General features: G+C 38.2%; 1 protein-coding gene across 1 annotated transcript in view; it reads left to right on the top strand.

Moving 5' to 3' along the window:
- The first annotated feature begins 343 nt into the window (after window positions 1–343).
- The window catches only part of CEP135 (centrosomal protein 135), a 79097-nt gene continuing 63588 nt past the window's right edge, over window positions 344–15852 (top strand). Inside the window, exons 1-6 of the mRNA XM_059065925.2 lie at window positions 344–583; window positions 3889–4045; window positions 5939–6129; window positions 7229–7396; window positions 9608–9749; window positions 11642–11726. Of these exons, the coding sequence (XP_058921908.1) occupies window positions 3906–4045; window positions 5939–6129; window positions 7229–7396; window positions 9608–9749; window positions 11642–11726 (726 nt within the window). The 5' untranslated portion in view covers window positions 344–583; window positions 3889–3905. The remainder of the gene's footprint in view (window positions 584–3888; window positions 4046–5938; window positions 6130–7228; window positions 7397–9607; window positions 9750–11641; window positions 11727–15852) is intronic.

The raw sequence follows: 15852 nt of genomic DNA, 5'->3' as shown, positions 1-15852 counted from the left end.
ATGGGAACAAAACATAGTGATATTATACTCATCGTAATGGGATGAATATAATATAAGGGTCTACACATCGGGGACATGGGTGTGGGTGGTTCTCAGGGAAAGTTGCACAGACAACTGGCTATTTAAGCTGGAGTTTACGTGGTGAGTAGGCGTCCCTCTAGTGGGTGAAGGCTAATCCGCAGCAGGGACCAGGGCTGGGCAGGGTTTTAACCCCGCGTTCAGAAGGTTAAGGCACCCGACGGAGAGGATGACACCGTCTCTGGCGCCCGCTGAGGTTCGGGGTTCGCCGGCCGCTAGGGGGCGCCGCTGCCTCGCGCCGTGCGGGCCGTTGCGTTTCCGGGCCGGGCCTAGCGCCGCCATAGCTATCTGGAGCGTCCCAGCCGCGCGCGGCGAAACGACTGCTGCTCCCGTTACCGAGGCAACCACGGCACCTCCTCCGCGCCGGCCCGGATAGTCTCTCCGCGCCATTTTCAAACTGTCCTGGAGCCGGAACCGGTGTCTGGGGCGGAAGGAGCCAGCGAGGGAGGCGAGGCGCGAGGGAGAATGCGACCGCAGGCGGAGGGAGCAGCGGCCGGGGCTGCGGGTGAGCGCGGCGCGGGGCGGTTCCCGCTGCCGGGAGGGAGGCCGCGTGGCCTCGGGAGGAAGTGGGGCCTGGGTGGGGTGGCGGACAGGGCGCGGAGACTCCCCGCCGCCCCGCTGCTGACACCCTTTCCCTTCAACACCCGACTGCGGAGCTGCGGCCCGGAGGTCGGCCTGGGGCCGCGGGAGGCCCCTGTTTCCTCCTACCCCTCTCACCGCGAGCGTCTGTGGGGCTCCCGCGGACCCGCCTCCTACTGACTGATGGGTTGATTTAAAAGTTAAAATGCTCTTTTCGTATAAGAATCATACAGGCTCTTTGTAAAAACCAAAGTGCCCAAAAGCGTAGGACGACAGTCGTTTATTAACCATTGTCTGGCGCCTTAGTAAACATCCCCTCTTGCTTCCACTCTGAAATGTGTGAGGATTCCCGAGATAAACTCAGTTAAGGTTGGTTTTGGGGTGTGTTTTGTTTTGTTGGCCCCTGTGCATATGTACGCACAGGATATTTTTGCAAAAATAAGATGTACTGGCTTTCAGACGTCAACCTCTCAGAGTTAAGCAAGTGGCTGGTTCTAAACACGTATGCGTGAAGGACCTCCAAACCTTACCATTTATGTTGTTTTGCTAGAAAATGTCAGTATAGCCAGTGTTTGGATAATGGAGATGGGGTTGGTGGTGGAGGACAGCAGCCTATAGGGTGGGGAAAACCTAATACGTGTTTTTTGTCCTTGTTGGGAGGATTTTAATCTTTTTCATCTGTCCTGTGTGTTGATGATTTTTTGATTCATATTCATATTCTCCCTCTGTCTCAGAAGGATGTGAGGAAGTATTATTTCTGGATAACCAAAGTGGGTTCCAAACAAAATGGAGAACTGTTTGAATGTTGAGGCCCTACTAGTTCTTGTTTTGACAGGTGCATTTCTGATGTCACCAGGACTTTTTCTAGAGCACCCTACATCAGTCAGGTCCCTCTTGTTGAAGGAACCTAGAAAGAACCTAGTATAGAATGGGGACGCCATTCAAAGAACAGGCTAGCAAGAGTGTGGAGAAGGAAAGATTTGTAGAAAGGAGTAATCAAGGAGAGGTACTAATTTAGGAGTGATTTGGTAAGTTGAGGCAGCATAGTACAGAAACCAGAGTGCTGGATCAGGACTCAGGGGACCTGAATGCCCACCTACTTCGTGGCCTTGTGGTTTGGGAAAATAGTTACTCTCTTTTTATCTATCTATTTATTTATTGGCTGCCTTGGGTCTTCATTGCTGCGCGCGGGCTTTCTCTAGTGGAGAGCGGAGGCTGCTCTTCCTTGTGGTGTATGGGCTTCTCTTGTTGTAGAGCACGGGCTATAGGTGCACGGGCTCAGTAGATGTGGCTCGCAGGCTCAGTAGTCGTGGCACGTGGGCTTTGTTGCCCTGCGGCATGTGGGGTCTTCCCACACCAGGGCTCGAACCCGTGTCCCCTGCATTGGCAGGCAGATTCTTAACCACTGCGCCACCAGGGAAGTCCCGGAAGTTACTCTCTTGAGGTAGCCTTACCTTATCTTTGAACAGGGAGGGTGTCCTTCACCCTGTCTTCCTCACAGGGTTGTTGTGAGGATCAAATTTTGCATGTATTCATATACTTGCATGTTTTATAAATTGTGAACAGTAGAGATGTAAAGCGGTTTTTATTTGGTTTAGAAATATGAGTATTAGGACCATATTTACCTGGCAAAGTTAGAAAAGAGCACATTTTTCTAAAGAAGTGATCTTTGGATGACTCCATTTTAGGGCAGGTTGATAGATAATATATTCATAAATATTTAAAAAGACAAGAATAAAACATGTACAGAGATACTTATGCGTTTGTGTCTTTTTTTTCTAATCTAAGTAAAATTTACATGGTGAAATGCACAGATCTTAAGTGTGCTATTTGAAAAGCTTTGATAAATGTATACACTGGTGTGACGTCTGTCCCCCTCAACACAATATTTTCATTACCCCAGAAAGTTCCCTTGTAGCCCTTCCAGTCAGGCTCCACCCGCACCCCCATAGCCCTAGGCCACTGCTATTCTGATTTCTGTGCACATGGTTTAATTTTGCCTTTTCTTGAACTTCATATAAATGGAATCATACAGTATATGTATCTTCTGTAACTTATCTTTCCTCTATTGATGGATAAATAGGTTGTTTCCAGTTTGGGGCTATTATGAATAAAGCTGCTTCGAATATTCTTGTATAGTCTCTTTGTAGTTGCTTATTTTCATTTCCTTGAGTAAATATCTTGGCATAGAATTAGAGAGTCATACGATAGAAGTATGCTTAACTTTATAAGAAGCTACCAGGCTTTTTCCACAGAGATTTTACACTCCTGTCAGCAATGTGAAGATTCTTGTTACTCCAAGTCCTTGACGACATTTGGTATTGTACCTTTAATTTTAGCCTTTCTAGTATGGGCATAATTGTATCTCATTGTGGTTTCAATTTCCCTGATGTCTAATGGTATTAAGCAACTTTTCATATGATTATTCCTATTCAGATATCTTTTGCAAATCTTAGCCCATTTTCTTACTGGGTTGTCTTTATTATTGAATTGTAAGAGTTCTTTCTGTATCCCGTATACAAATCCTTTGTTAGATATTATGAATATTTTTCTCCTACTCTTTTGTTTTTGTTTGTCAAATAAAGGCATATTTTGATGAGCAGACTTTTTAACTTAAAGAAATCCAATTTATCAAGTTTTTCCTTTGTATTTAGTGCTGTTAAAAGAGGCTTTTCTAAGTATTCTCTGCCTGTCTCAGGCTTGGGAAAATATTCTTTTTTTTTTTTTTTTTTTTTTTTTTTTACTAGAAGTGTTATTGTTTTACCTTTTTTTAAAAAAATTATTTATTTATTTTTGGCTGCATTGGGTCTTCGTTGTGGTGCGCGGGCTTCTCATTGCAGTGGTTTCTCTTTGTTGCGAAGCATGGGCTCGAGGCGTACAGGCTTCAGTAGTTGTGGTGCAGGGGTTTAGTTGCTCCACGGCATATGGGATCTTCCTGGACCAGGGCTCGAACCTATGTGCCGTGCATTGGCAGGCGGATTCTTAACGACTGCAACACCAGGGAAGTCCCTGTCTTAACTTTTCCGTATAGGTTTATGAGGAGATGTTTATTTTAATGCAGCAACGTGAATATCATAAACATTGGATTTAAATCAATCTAAATATTCCAGAAGACTGCCTACCTGAAAAGAAACAAAGAATAATTGCTTCATATTAAAAGATTCTTTTCTTCTTAATGTGAAACAATAATAATAGCTGATAATAGAATGATGTTTCATTCTTTTCTTTTAGGATTTTAATTTTTGGAAATGAATAAAACTACTTTGGAAGACAAGATGACTACAGCTGCAGAAAGAAAATATATTAATATTAGGAAAAGATTGGATCAGTTGGGATACTGCCAGGCTCTGACAGTGGAGTGTTTACCTTTGGTAGAAAAACTTTTCAGGTAAAGATGAAAATACAGTTCTAAACCTGTGTGATCCTTAATCCCATTTATCTAGTTTCTGATTGAACTTTATCCTTCAGTAGAGAAATGGGTAGATTTTTTAAAAGTCCTTAAGTCACCTGAAGTTTCTCTATTCTTCTTAGATTCTACTCTGCTGTCATCAATTCAGGGCCTCCACATTGCAAAATTCTAGGGTTACCATTCACACTATACTATTCAGAGTGAATGTTTCTGCAGGTTTTGTCTGTGAGTAAAAGTACAATTTTTAATGTGATTTTCTGATCTAGTTGGGAGTTCTGTAACTGCTTTATTCACTGGTCTTTATTTTTTTATTGAAATATAGTTGACATTATGTTAGTCACTGGTCTCTAATTACTGTTACATTTATAATGTTTCTCTAATGTGGTTGACCATGACTTTAGCTGTTACTTGTTACTTTAACTGAAAGAGTCTTTGTGATTTTTGTTCTTTTCCGCATGAATTCTATAACTGTGATTTGAGACTAGAGCAGGGAATTGGCCTAGGAAGCTTTTGCAGTAGGACTATAAGTGATGGTGATGGAAAGGAGAGAATGGATGAAAGATACTTTATGGTCTTTAGCATGGCCTACAGAATCCTTCATGATCTAGTACTAGATTGACAATTTGGAGTTATAGGGTAGAAGTATATTTAACTTTTCAGGAAACTGACAGACATTTTCCACAGTGATTTTATACTCGTACACCTTCATCTCCCATGTATTAACCGCTTGAAGCTCCTAAACGTGTTCATTTTCTCCCTTGGTCTCTCCATATGCTGTTCTATCTGCCTATAAAGTCCCTTTCTCCTCTCCCTCCTGCCTTGCCCTTATGTTCAGTTAGCCATATGGCCTGCCGGACTCTGTCACATCTGCTGCATGTTATTAGCTATTATCATTGTTGGAAACTTGTTTTATCTTCCCGATAGAATGCAAACTCCATGAGACTAGAGACTGACTTTATAACTGGCATACCTAGAACAGGCTGAACACATTGTTGGCACTGAAATATTTGTTGAGGTTATCACATAGTATTATAACTTTTGACAAATTGTTAGTAGAGTATAAGATCCGTGATAGTGGGTTCTTTACCATGTCCCCTGCTCAGTAAATGTTGATGGAGTGAATATTCCACTGGTCTGTGTTCTTAGAGGTCGGGAACTGACTTATTATTTGTTGTGTCCCTGACACAGCATATAGCAGGCATTCAGTAAATGTTTGTTGAATGAACAAATAAGTTTCACAGATTCCACAGGATCAGGTGACTAATTAGACATGGGGGGGTGAGTTAGAGGGGAGATTGAAAGATGATTCTGCCTGTGTGTATATGTTTCATAACTTTTAATTAATCCTGTTTTGGGACTTCACTGGTGGCTCAGTGGTTAAGAATCTGCCTGCCAATGCAGGGGACACAGGTTCGATCCCTGGTCTGGGAAGATCCCACATGCCGCGGAGTGACTGAGCCCGCGGACCATAACTACTGAGCCTGCGCTCTAGAGCCCGTGGGCCATAACCCCTGAGCCCATGTGCCACAACTACTGAAGCCCACATGCCTAGAGCCTGTGCACCACAACAAAGAGTAGCCCCTGCTCGCCACAACTAGTGAAAGCCTGCGCACGGCAACAAAGATGCAACACAGCCAAAAATAAAATAAATTTATATTTTTAAAAAATTTTTAATTAATCCTGTTTTAAGAAATTTTTGAGTACTTCCTGGTACCTTGAAAGACTCCTAGTGTTTTTTTTTGTTTGTTTGTTTTAGATTTGAGCTCACTTAACATTAACATTTATTTTAAGTCTTTTTACAAATATGTTTTTAGTTTTTAAAAGTTAATGGAATGTTTCCTTGTATTTACATTTTCTGTTCTTGAATATTAGTGATCTAGTTCATACAACAGAAAGTCTTCGGAAATCAAAATTATCTGCTGTGAAAGCTGAAAAAGAAAGTGCCAATTTTGATTTTGTATTGGAACCTTATAAACTTGAAAATGCAAGATTGAGTAAGGAAAATAATGAATTATACCTGGAATTAATGAAACTGAGAGAACAATCAGGCCAACACATTAAAGGTAAAATTTTGTGATTTTAAAAATGCAATATTTTTGCCCTTTTCATTTTATATGTAAGAAAGACTAGTCTACCTTTAAAACAGTTGATTAGAAAATGAGATAGTCATCCTGTTGACACCTCTTGAAATATTGTAGGGTGTGTTGAAGAGTTTCCAAGAAGGAAAGTAAATATGCATTCCATAACTGTATTCATTTTTACTTTATGTGGATTAAATTTTTAGAATTAAAATTGCTGTAGAGGGCCCTCCCTGGTGGCACAGTGGTTAAGAATCCACTTGGCAGTGCAGGGGACATGGGTTCGAGACCTGGTCCGGGAAGATCCTAGCAACTAAGCCCATGCACCGCAACTACTGAGCCTGTGCTCTAGAGCCCATGAACCACAACTACTGAGCCTGTGCTTTAGAGCCCGTGAGCCACAACTACTGAAGCCCACGTGCCACAACTGCTGAAGCCTGTGTGCCTAGAGTCCATGCTGTGCATGGAGAAGTCCGCACACAGCAACGAAGAGTAGCCCCCACACGCTGCAACTAGAGAAAAGTCCGCATGCAGCAACAAAGACCCAACACAGCCATAAATAAATAAATAAATAAATTTATTATTTTTTTAAAAATTGCTGTAGAAAATATTAATGCTGGTACTGAAGAAATGTTCTTGAAATAACTTTTGTTTTTCTCTTACTGAGAGAAAGCCATGTATCTGTTGTTCTGATTCTTTAATCTGAAAGGTGGAATTAGAATGATTTCAAAGGTACTGGGCAAGGGGTAATTATATGGCTAACTTATTATAAAATCTTTTTATATTCAATAGGAAGCCCTGTCTGATACCTGGCATGAATTCATAATCCTTTAGCTTCATATTCAATTTACTGGATCAAAAGCCATGATTTATATTAGGCTCATACCACAGAAGAAAAATATAATTCCTTTTTGTGCTGGTGACTTATTTGCAGTTTGTTAATAGTGGTAGAAAAGGTATAGCCTTTCTAACAAAGCATACATGAGAATCAGGTGGAGCCTTTCAAATTACTATGACTTTTTGTATTTTGTGAAATGGAAGAGTTTCTAGATTGTAAAATACTCTGAATCTTTTTCATTTTAAGAGTTGAAAACCACATTGAAAAAGTGTGCACGTGAAACAGCTGATCTGAAATTTCTAAATAATCAGTATGTTCATAAACTCAAACTTCTGGAGAAAGAGAGTAAAGCTAAGAATGAAAAAATTGAACAACTTCAAGAAAAGAATTTGCAAGCTGTAGTACAAACTCCAGGTGAGTCTGTGCCCTCTCAAAACAAATTGTACACATGTAATATTTTAAAGATATTAGAACTGTTGACTGAAATGGGACTTTGGATTTTCATGCTTAGACTTTAGTATTTTAAAAAATATACTTGGCTAGTCACAAAAATTTTTAAATTTATTTCTGAAGATCCAGCTTATACTCTATACATGTGCTTAGAAATTTATGTAATAATAACTTCTTAGATACAAGTAGTCTGGCTTCAGTGCCTAGAGTTTTATTTCTTTAATCATTAAATTCTTTTTTCTATTATTTTTATCATTATTTCAGTTATAAAAGTAATTCATACTCATTAAAGAATTTGGAAATGATGTACTTTCTTATTTCTTAGTTTATTTTACTCTTTTTAGCTTTATGCTCAGTAGTTCTCAAGCAAGAAAAAAGAAATGATGGGGTATATGCAGAGTTGATGGTTGTCTGGGCATAAAGTCAGTGGAAGAATCTCCAGTACTAGTAACTAGATCATTGAGATGTCTAAACCATGGGATTAAGATTATGGAAGTAAGTGAGGTGTAGGAAAGTGCTGAATTATGAGACTAGGTAGAGACTGAAGTAATTTGGTCAGAATGAAGATTGCCATCAGAAGAGAGTTGAAGATCTGGGCACTGGCACAGTTCTAACCAGTGACAAAGTCCAGGCGTAATCATGTTATTGTGTGCCTATAGCTGAGTGAAGAGGAGACTCATGAGAGTTAAGAAATTGTGAACCGAGGGGTCAGGGTGGGGGAGGAATCAGTGGGACTTGAAATGGCAGGAAATGAGATGGAGAGGGAGGACCATAAGCCAAAGGCAGAAAAGATGGAGAAATGTGGGAGAAGATCTCAGAAGTACCTAGAAGATTAAGAAAACAAAAAAGAGGATAGATTTTCTGAGAAAAGAGTGGGACAGATTCAAGAGAGATTTAGGAGGTGTAATCTCTAAAATTTAGTGACTGAATGTGGTAGACTTGGGAAGCAGAGGAATTCCTAAATTTGTTTGAAGGGAATGAGTGGGTGGATGATGGTAGTATTTCTTAAGATAGAGAATGTGGAAAGCAGAACACCCTTCACAAAGGGTGTGTTGAGTATGTTATACCTACAGGACATTCACACTGAGATTTCTAGTATGCAGTGGGATATGTAGATCTGTTCTCAGAAGTATGATCCCAGACGGAGATTCACATTTGGGAATCATTGGAATATCATGAGAATTGAAGCTCTGAATGTGGTAGGAATTATCTAGTAAGATTATGTAGACTGGAAAGAGAGGAGAACCAAAGACAGACCCTAGGAAATTGACATTTAAGGCACAGGTGGAAGAAGAGGGTCTTTGAAAGAAACTGAGGAGCAACCAAGGAGGAAAACCAGGAGATAAGGGAAGAAGAAAATGGTTTACCTGTTCAGGTGTGTATACAAGCAGGTCATTTAAATGCTTTTGACCCAGTTTCTTCATCCTCAGAACAAAAGATTAGGAGTATAAAAAATTTGGATTCTAATGAAGACAAAGGATTCTAACGAAGACAAAGTTGAGGGTTATGTTTGTTCTTTGTGAGGGTCAATTAGTTTTTCAAGTACATGTCTAATCTTGGCCAGATACTGGAAAAGGTAAATTATCCATGTGGTTTGGACCAAGGCAGGATATATCTAACCATAAAAATAAATTACTCCTGCTAGTTTTAAGGATAATTGAGACAATATACTAATTAAGAAATTATACTAATTCAGGTTATACATTCCGCTGTATACTAATTTTGCTTCTTAAAGTTTCAGTTATCTTCTCCTTTGGCATTGCTTAATAAGCATGTCTATTTTAGTTGTCACTACCTTAAGCTCCTCGTTTGACAGTTTTCTGCTGGTGATGATTTCTTGAGCTTATAATAGCAAATACCACAAGGCACACTCAACTTTTAATCTTGTCGAAGTCTGGTCCTCATCTCCTGAAGGAACAGATTAAATCTGGGCATATGTACCAAGCATGCAGAAAATAAAGCTTGTTTTATAGCCATATCTTGTTGAGGTTTTCAGGAATGCATTGTTTAAAGATCAGGTGGGTATTTATATATAAGGGAGAAAACATTTTATCAGTATAATATGAGCTAGAGACACACTTTATAACTAAAAGGCTAACCTTCTGAAATATTTAATTCTGAGACTGTTTTGTTTTGTTTTAAATTTTTTTGAAATACACATTTGCTTTTTTTTAGGTGGCAAGAAAAGAAGTATTGCTTTCAGGCGCCAGCGTATGCAAATTGACGAACCAGTCCCTCCCTCTGAAGTCAGTTCTTATCCAGTTCCTCAGCCAGATGACCCTTACATTGCAGACCTTCTGCAAGTGGCTGATAACAGGTGCATTAAATAATTCTTTGTTGGCTTTAGTTAATTGATCACTTGGTTCGCCTTCAGTTTCTTCATAGTAGGGCTTCTGTCTTCTTAACTAGCGTATCTCTGGTGCCTAGCACAGAACTTTGCACAAGCACTCAGTAAATGCTTTCTGAGTGTATTCTGAATACAGAAGGTTTTTACTTGTTTTGAAACTTTTGATTTCAAAGAGGTCATATATCTGATGTTTCTGTCCATATTTGATTTAAAACAATTTAGTGCCATCTAGAGCCTATTTCAGTAGAGTTGCTTTGACATTTAGTTTCATCTCCCAGTAAATCTTTTACGGACTCTATTACTTCATATTTTTGTCAAATACCAGTAGACATGAGTAGACTTGTAACTGGCTTTGAAATTCTGCTTCATGATTCTCTAGCTCTATATGTTGATATTTCCTTCAATTGGAATCAGATGTAAATTCTGTTTTAATTAAAACTTCATTAAGCTTTCTGGAAAAGGCACTATGTAACTGTTCTTGGGATGTAAAGATGAATAAGGTGGTGTTGCAGCTTTTGAGAAGCTTATAACCCAGTATAATAAAGATGAGACAAGGGAAATATACAAAATGCCATTAAGAAAATTATATAAGAGGTACAGAGGAGTGAGAGAGCACTAGTGACAGCCTCTGTGGTCATAGCTACAGAAACAGTTTAAAATATGGAACACTAGTGGAAATGGTTAGTGCAGTTAGCTTTTTACTTTGTAGATTACGCAGAAAATATGGGGAAGTTTTCTACTTTATTAATCTCAATATAGCAAAAAAAAAAAAAGACATTGATTGAGGGACTTATTAGGCTCTTTTAGCTCAGTTCTGCTCACACAGTATTATGTACTTGTATTTATATAGTTATCTGACTTACCCATGAAATATCTTGGGTTTTGTTTTTCTGGTACAGTTATAATCTAAGACTTAGACAGTGTGTTAGTATTATGCAAGAAGTTTTTGGGGGCTACATGTGTTATCATTTTCTGTCTTTTTCTTTTGCCTTAACATTCTTCTTCATTCTTCTTTTCTATCAAACCATCATAGGTAGCATTAGTCTCTTGATTATCTTGTTTGTTTTAATTTGCATGTGCACATTTAACTGTATTCAGAGTCATTTGTGCATATATAAGTGTGGTTGCATACATACTCCTCTCCTACACCTAGATTAGTAGGAAATGTTGGTTCCAGTAATGGCAGGGACGAGCAGTGTTTAGCCTTACTCCCCCTACTCCATGGAAAATCTCTCTTAAAAGCAGACCTGGCTTCAGGCTTTATTTTTCCAGTATGAAAGTGGTTGTGTCATATTTATGTTAATGCGTGGCAAAGTTTGATGTAAAACAAATACATTTGGGCAGTTGCAGAATTCAGATAATTTAGACAAATCTTGTTTCTCTTAGAATTAACGAGTTCCGGAAAGGAGTAGATTTTTTGCTGTAGTTACTTGGAAAATGGTAGTATTTCTCAATATTTTTCTTTTTTCTAGGATTGCAGGATAGTTCATTGGAAAATACAGGATCATGTAGGGTCCCTTATTTCACTTTTTTGAATTTTGGACTAGACGCGTAGTTCCCTGAACCTGAGAATTGGCAACAGTACCTGGAAGAGTTGTCCTGAGGATCAAAATGCAGTAGTAGGCATAATGTATCTGAGTTTCAAATTATTTACCACTCAATTTTTTATCTATTCTTGGAAAATTAAATCTGCAAGATGATGTACTCTACGCTGTGGCTTTGGAACCCTTTGGCACAGCACCTCCTACCTCACTGAGAAACAAAAAGTAGAGGGTTTTTAAGAGAAGGCATCTAGTTTCACTTTTTGTTATTTTGTATTTCTTAACAAAAATATATTGGTATTAGTTGTAAATGTGTTTCAGAATTCAAGAACTTCAGCAAGAAGTCTACCAGTTACAAGAAAAGTTAGCAGTGATGGAAAGTGGACTGAGAGATTATAACAAGCAGGTAGGATTTTTATTTACTTGCATAGTAGGTGTGATTGTAAGTGAAATTAAGTTATATTTGATATTACTGATACTGAGTTTTTAATACAGCTCTTCTTTTTCATAAATTTGTTAATATTTAGAATTAATAGATGGAATGGCTTAGATGGCTTCAGGGCATTCAGTCCATTCCCTTCATTATGCATGGAGGTGAATAGTAGTTTTTTGTTTTGTTTTGATTTTTTAAGGTGAATCATCTGTCTCCCCAAATATAACCATATTAACTGTTTCCATCTCAGGACGTATTTTATTAAAGTGTGTTATGCTTTGTAATGGTATTTTAAATAATTTTTTAATCTTACTATAGATTTTGTCATTTTGAATATAAGGCTCTTTGAAAGTTACTTTTCTGTGTTGCCGTATTTGTTGCATGTTTTTGCTACAAGCACTAGTACCCCATAACACAGTTTTCTAAAGACGCAGGGGAATTAATAGATGCAGAGTTAGATTATAACTTTAACAACCTTTGTTCTTTCCTACTTTCTGTTGGTGTCTTGGCTAAATTCTGACTTGGATATTTATAAGCTTTCTTTCTTAACATGCTTACTGAAGTTTAAATTGGGTAACATGTTTTTCATTTTCTGCACATGACTACGTTTTTTTGGAGTGAAGAAATCTGCACATACAAATATAGATGTAACTTATGTGTTGGTGTAACTGTTAAGTTTATAAAGTACTTTGAAGATTACTTGGATAAAATGGAGTTAAAAGGAATTGTTATAATGTCAACCAAAAAACTTACTTCATGGAAAGATGTTGAACATGTCAAATATGCACATGAGATGAATTGTATTGATATTTTTCAATTAATATTCAGTCATTCTTTCATCATATTTTTTTCCAAGTACTTCATGAACATAAACTGACCGATCTTTACTATCTCTGCATGAGGTGGCTGGGGTGTTTGGAGAAAATAACCTGACCATTCTGATTGAAACCACCAATTTATTGTGGTTATCAATCTTGATTGAGTCTACTCTGCATTTCCTTTCTTCTCCTAGGATATTGCTTTAATCAATTATTCCTTAACAAGCTTACATGGCCGCTTTACAATTATAAATTTTTTAGTCTTTTGAGGAGGCACTAGTGTCATCACTAATATCCCTTTAAAAATCTCTTCTAACTACGTTTCCCTCTTGCTAATTAATGTCTTCTCCCTCATAAGTACTTCTCTAAAGAGTATCTTATTCTTCCTTCTCTGCTTCTTCACCTCCTGTTCACTCCGTAACCTTTTGCAGTCTGGCTTCTGTCCCACACTTTATAAATTGATCTAGTAATTGATACCACTGACACTAATTGCTCTCTCCAGAAGGATACTTTAAGTCTTCATTTTCATGACCCACTCTGTAGTATTTGACATCATTCACAATTTTTCTTTGAAACTCATCCATGGCTTCATTTTCTTTTGGTTTTCCTTTTCTTGCTTTTTTTTTTAACCTCTTATAATATCTTCTTTGCTTTTTTCCTTTGTCTGCTCCCTAAAATATCACTGTTTCTCAAGATTCTGTCTTTGACTCCTTCTCCTCTCCCTCTGTGTTTTCTCAAATAGTATCATCCACTCTCTTAGTTTATTACCTGAATACTGATGACTCCCCAGTGTCTCAGGCTCAAACCTCTCTGCTGAGGTCCAGACCCATATACCCAACTTGACACTGGGCATTTCCACTTGATTGAATGCTCTCTGTACACATATGCCTAGTACTGAACTTGCCAACTTCTGTCTCAAATCTCTTTTTCCTCCTATATTCTCTACTTTGGTTGGAAGCATCAGCATTTGCCCAAGCCAACATTCTGAAGTCTTTCTAGATCTCATTCTCCTCCTGCCACACACCACTCACCATGCTCTGTCAGTTCTGAGTGCTTCTTAAACTTACTCTTCTGCTCTGCCCTATACCACTGGCCCTAATCATCTCTCATATATTCCTACAAGAGGTCTTCCTGCCTCTGGTCTTATTCTTATCAAATTCATCCTTTAGTCCAGAGTAATATTTCTCCCAGTGAAGTATTCAGTGCTTATCATAATTAGTTCCTGCCTAATTCTTCAGACTCATCTCTAACTATTAGTTTCCTCGCACATTACAGTCCAGTCACACTGAGTCATTTCTGCTCCCTCAAACATATCGTGTTGCTTTATGCTTCTTTGTCACTGCCTGGAACATCCCTCCTTTCTTCTCTGCCTAGCATCATTTATAAGTTTTTTAGACTTGTTTATTTGATAAGGCCTTCATTAATTTCGATAGACATGACTATATTGTGGAGTCTAAATCAATTTATTCCCTTGACTACTTTGGTACCATATACCTATTTGTATTTTTCTACCATTGAACAACATATTAAAGCAATTATTGGTTAGCTTGCTTGCTTTTCCTGTAAAGCTGTGTGTTCCTGAAAGTAAGGGACTGTGTTTTATTCATCTTTGTATACTCAGAACTAAGCTCAATAATTGTTTGTTAAATTGAATACTTGGTTTTTGTTTTCAAATTTTTGGAAAAGAAAACCAAAGATTGAAAGTGTGTGGGTTATTCCAGATTCTTTTTTTTTTTAATATTTGAATTTTATTTTATTTATTTTTTATACAGCAGGTTATTATTAGTTATCAATTTTTTTACACATCAGTGTATACATGTCAATTCCAATTGCCCAATTCATCACACTACCACCCCCACCCTCCCATGGCTTTCCCCCCTTGGTGTCCATACGTTTTGTCTCTATATCTGTCTCTCAACTTCCGCCCTGAAAACCGGTTCATCTGTACCATTTTTCTAGGTTCCACATACATGCATTAATATACAATATTTGTTTTCCTCTTTCTGACTTACTTCACTCTGTATGACAGTCTCTAGATACATCCACGTCTCAACAAATGACCCTATTTTGTTCCTTTTTATGGCTGAGTAATAGTCCATTATATATATGTACCACAACTTCTTTATCCATTCGTCTGTCGATGGGCATTTAGGTTGCTTCCATGTCCTGGCTATTGTAAATAGTGCTACAATGAACATTGGGGTGCACGTGTCTTTTTGAATTATGGTTTTCTTTGGGTATACACACAGGAGTGGGATTGCTGGGTCATATCTTAGCTCTATTTTTAGTTTTTTAAGGAACCTCCATACTGTTCTCCATAGTGGCTGTATCAATTTACATTCCCATCAACAGTGCAAGAGAGTTCCCTTTTCTCCACACCCTCTCCAGCATTTGTTGTTTGTAGATTTTCTGATGATGCCCATTCTAACCGGTGTGAGGTGATACCTCATTGTAGTTTTGATTTGCATCTCTCTAATAATTAGTGATGTTGAGCAGCTTTCCATGTGCTTCTTGGCCATCTGTATGTCTTCTTTGGAGAACTGTCTATTTAGATCTTCTGCCCATTTTTGGATTGGGTTGTTTGTTTTTTTTAATATTGAGCTGCATGAGCTGTTTATATATTTTGGAGATTAATCCTTTGTCCGTTGATTCGTTTGCAAATATTTTCTCCCATTCTGAGGGTTGTCTTTTCATCTTTTTTATGGTTTCCTTTGCTGTGCAAAAGCTTTGAAGTTTCATTAGGTCCCATTTGTTTATTTTTGTTTTTATTTCCATTATTCTAGGAGGTGGATCAAAAAAGATCTTGCTGTGATTTATGTCAAAGAGTGTTCTTCCTATGGTTTCCTCTAAGACTTTTATAGTCTCTGCTCTTACATTTAGGTCTCGAATCCATTTGGAGTTTATTTTTGTGTATGATGTTAGGGAGTGTTCTAATTTCATTCTTTTACATGTAGCTGTCCAGTTTTCCCAGCACCACTTATTGAAGAGACTGTATTTTCTCCATTGTATATATAGCCTTGCCTTCTTTGTCATAGATTAGATGACGATAGGTGCGTGAGTTGACCTCTGGGCTTTCTATCTTGTTCCTTTGATCTGTGTTTCTGTTTTTGTGTCACTACCATATTCTCTTGATTACTGTAGCTTTGTAGTATAGTCTGAAGTCAGGGAGTCTGATTCCTGCAGCTCTGTTTTTTTCCCTCAAGACTGCTTGGGCTATTCAGGGTCTTTTGTGTCTCAATACAGTTTTAAGATTGTTTCTTCTAGTTCTGTAAAAAAAATGC

Source organism: Kogia breviceps, chromosome 6 (genome assembly GCF_026419965.1).
Source record: "Kogia breviceps isolate mKogBre1 chromosome 6, mKogBre1 haplotype 1, whole genome shotgun sequence".
Taxonomy (NCBI): domain Eukaryota; kingdom Metazoa; phylum Chordata; class Mammalia; order Artiodactyla; family Physeteridae; genus Kogia; species Kogia breviceps.
The sequence above is the reverse complement of the archived record's forward strand: the minus strand, read 5'-3'. Positions and strand labels throughout refer to the sequence as shown.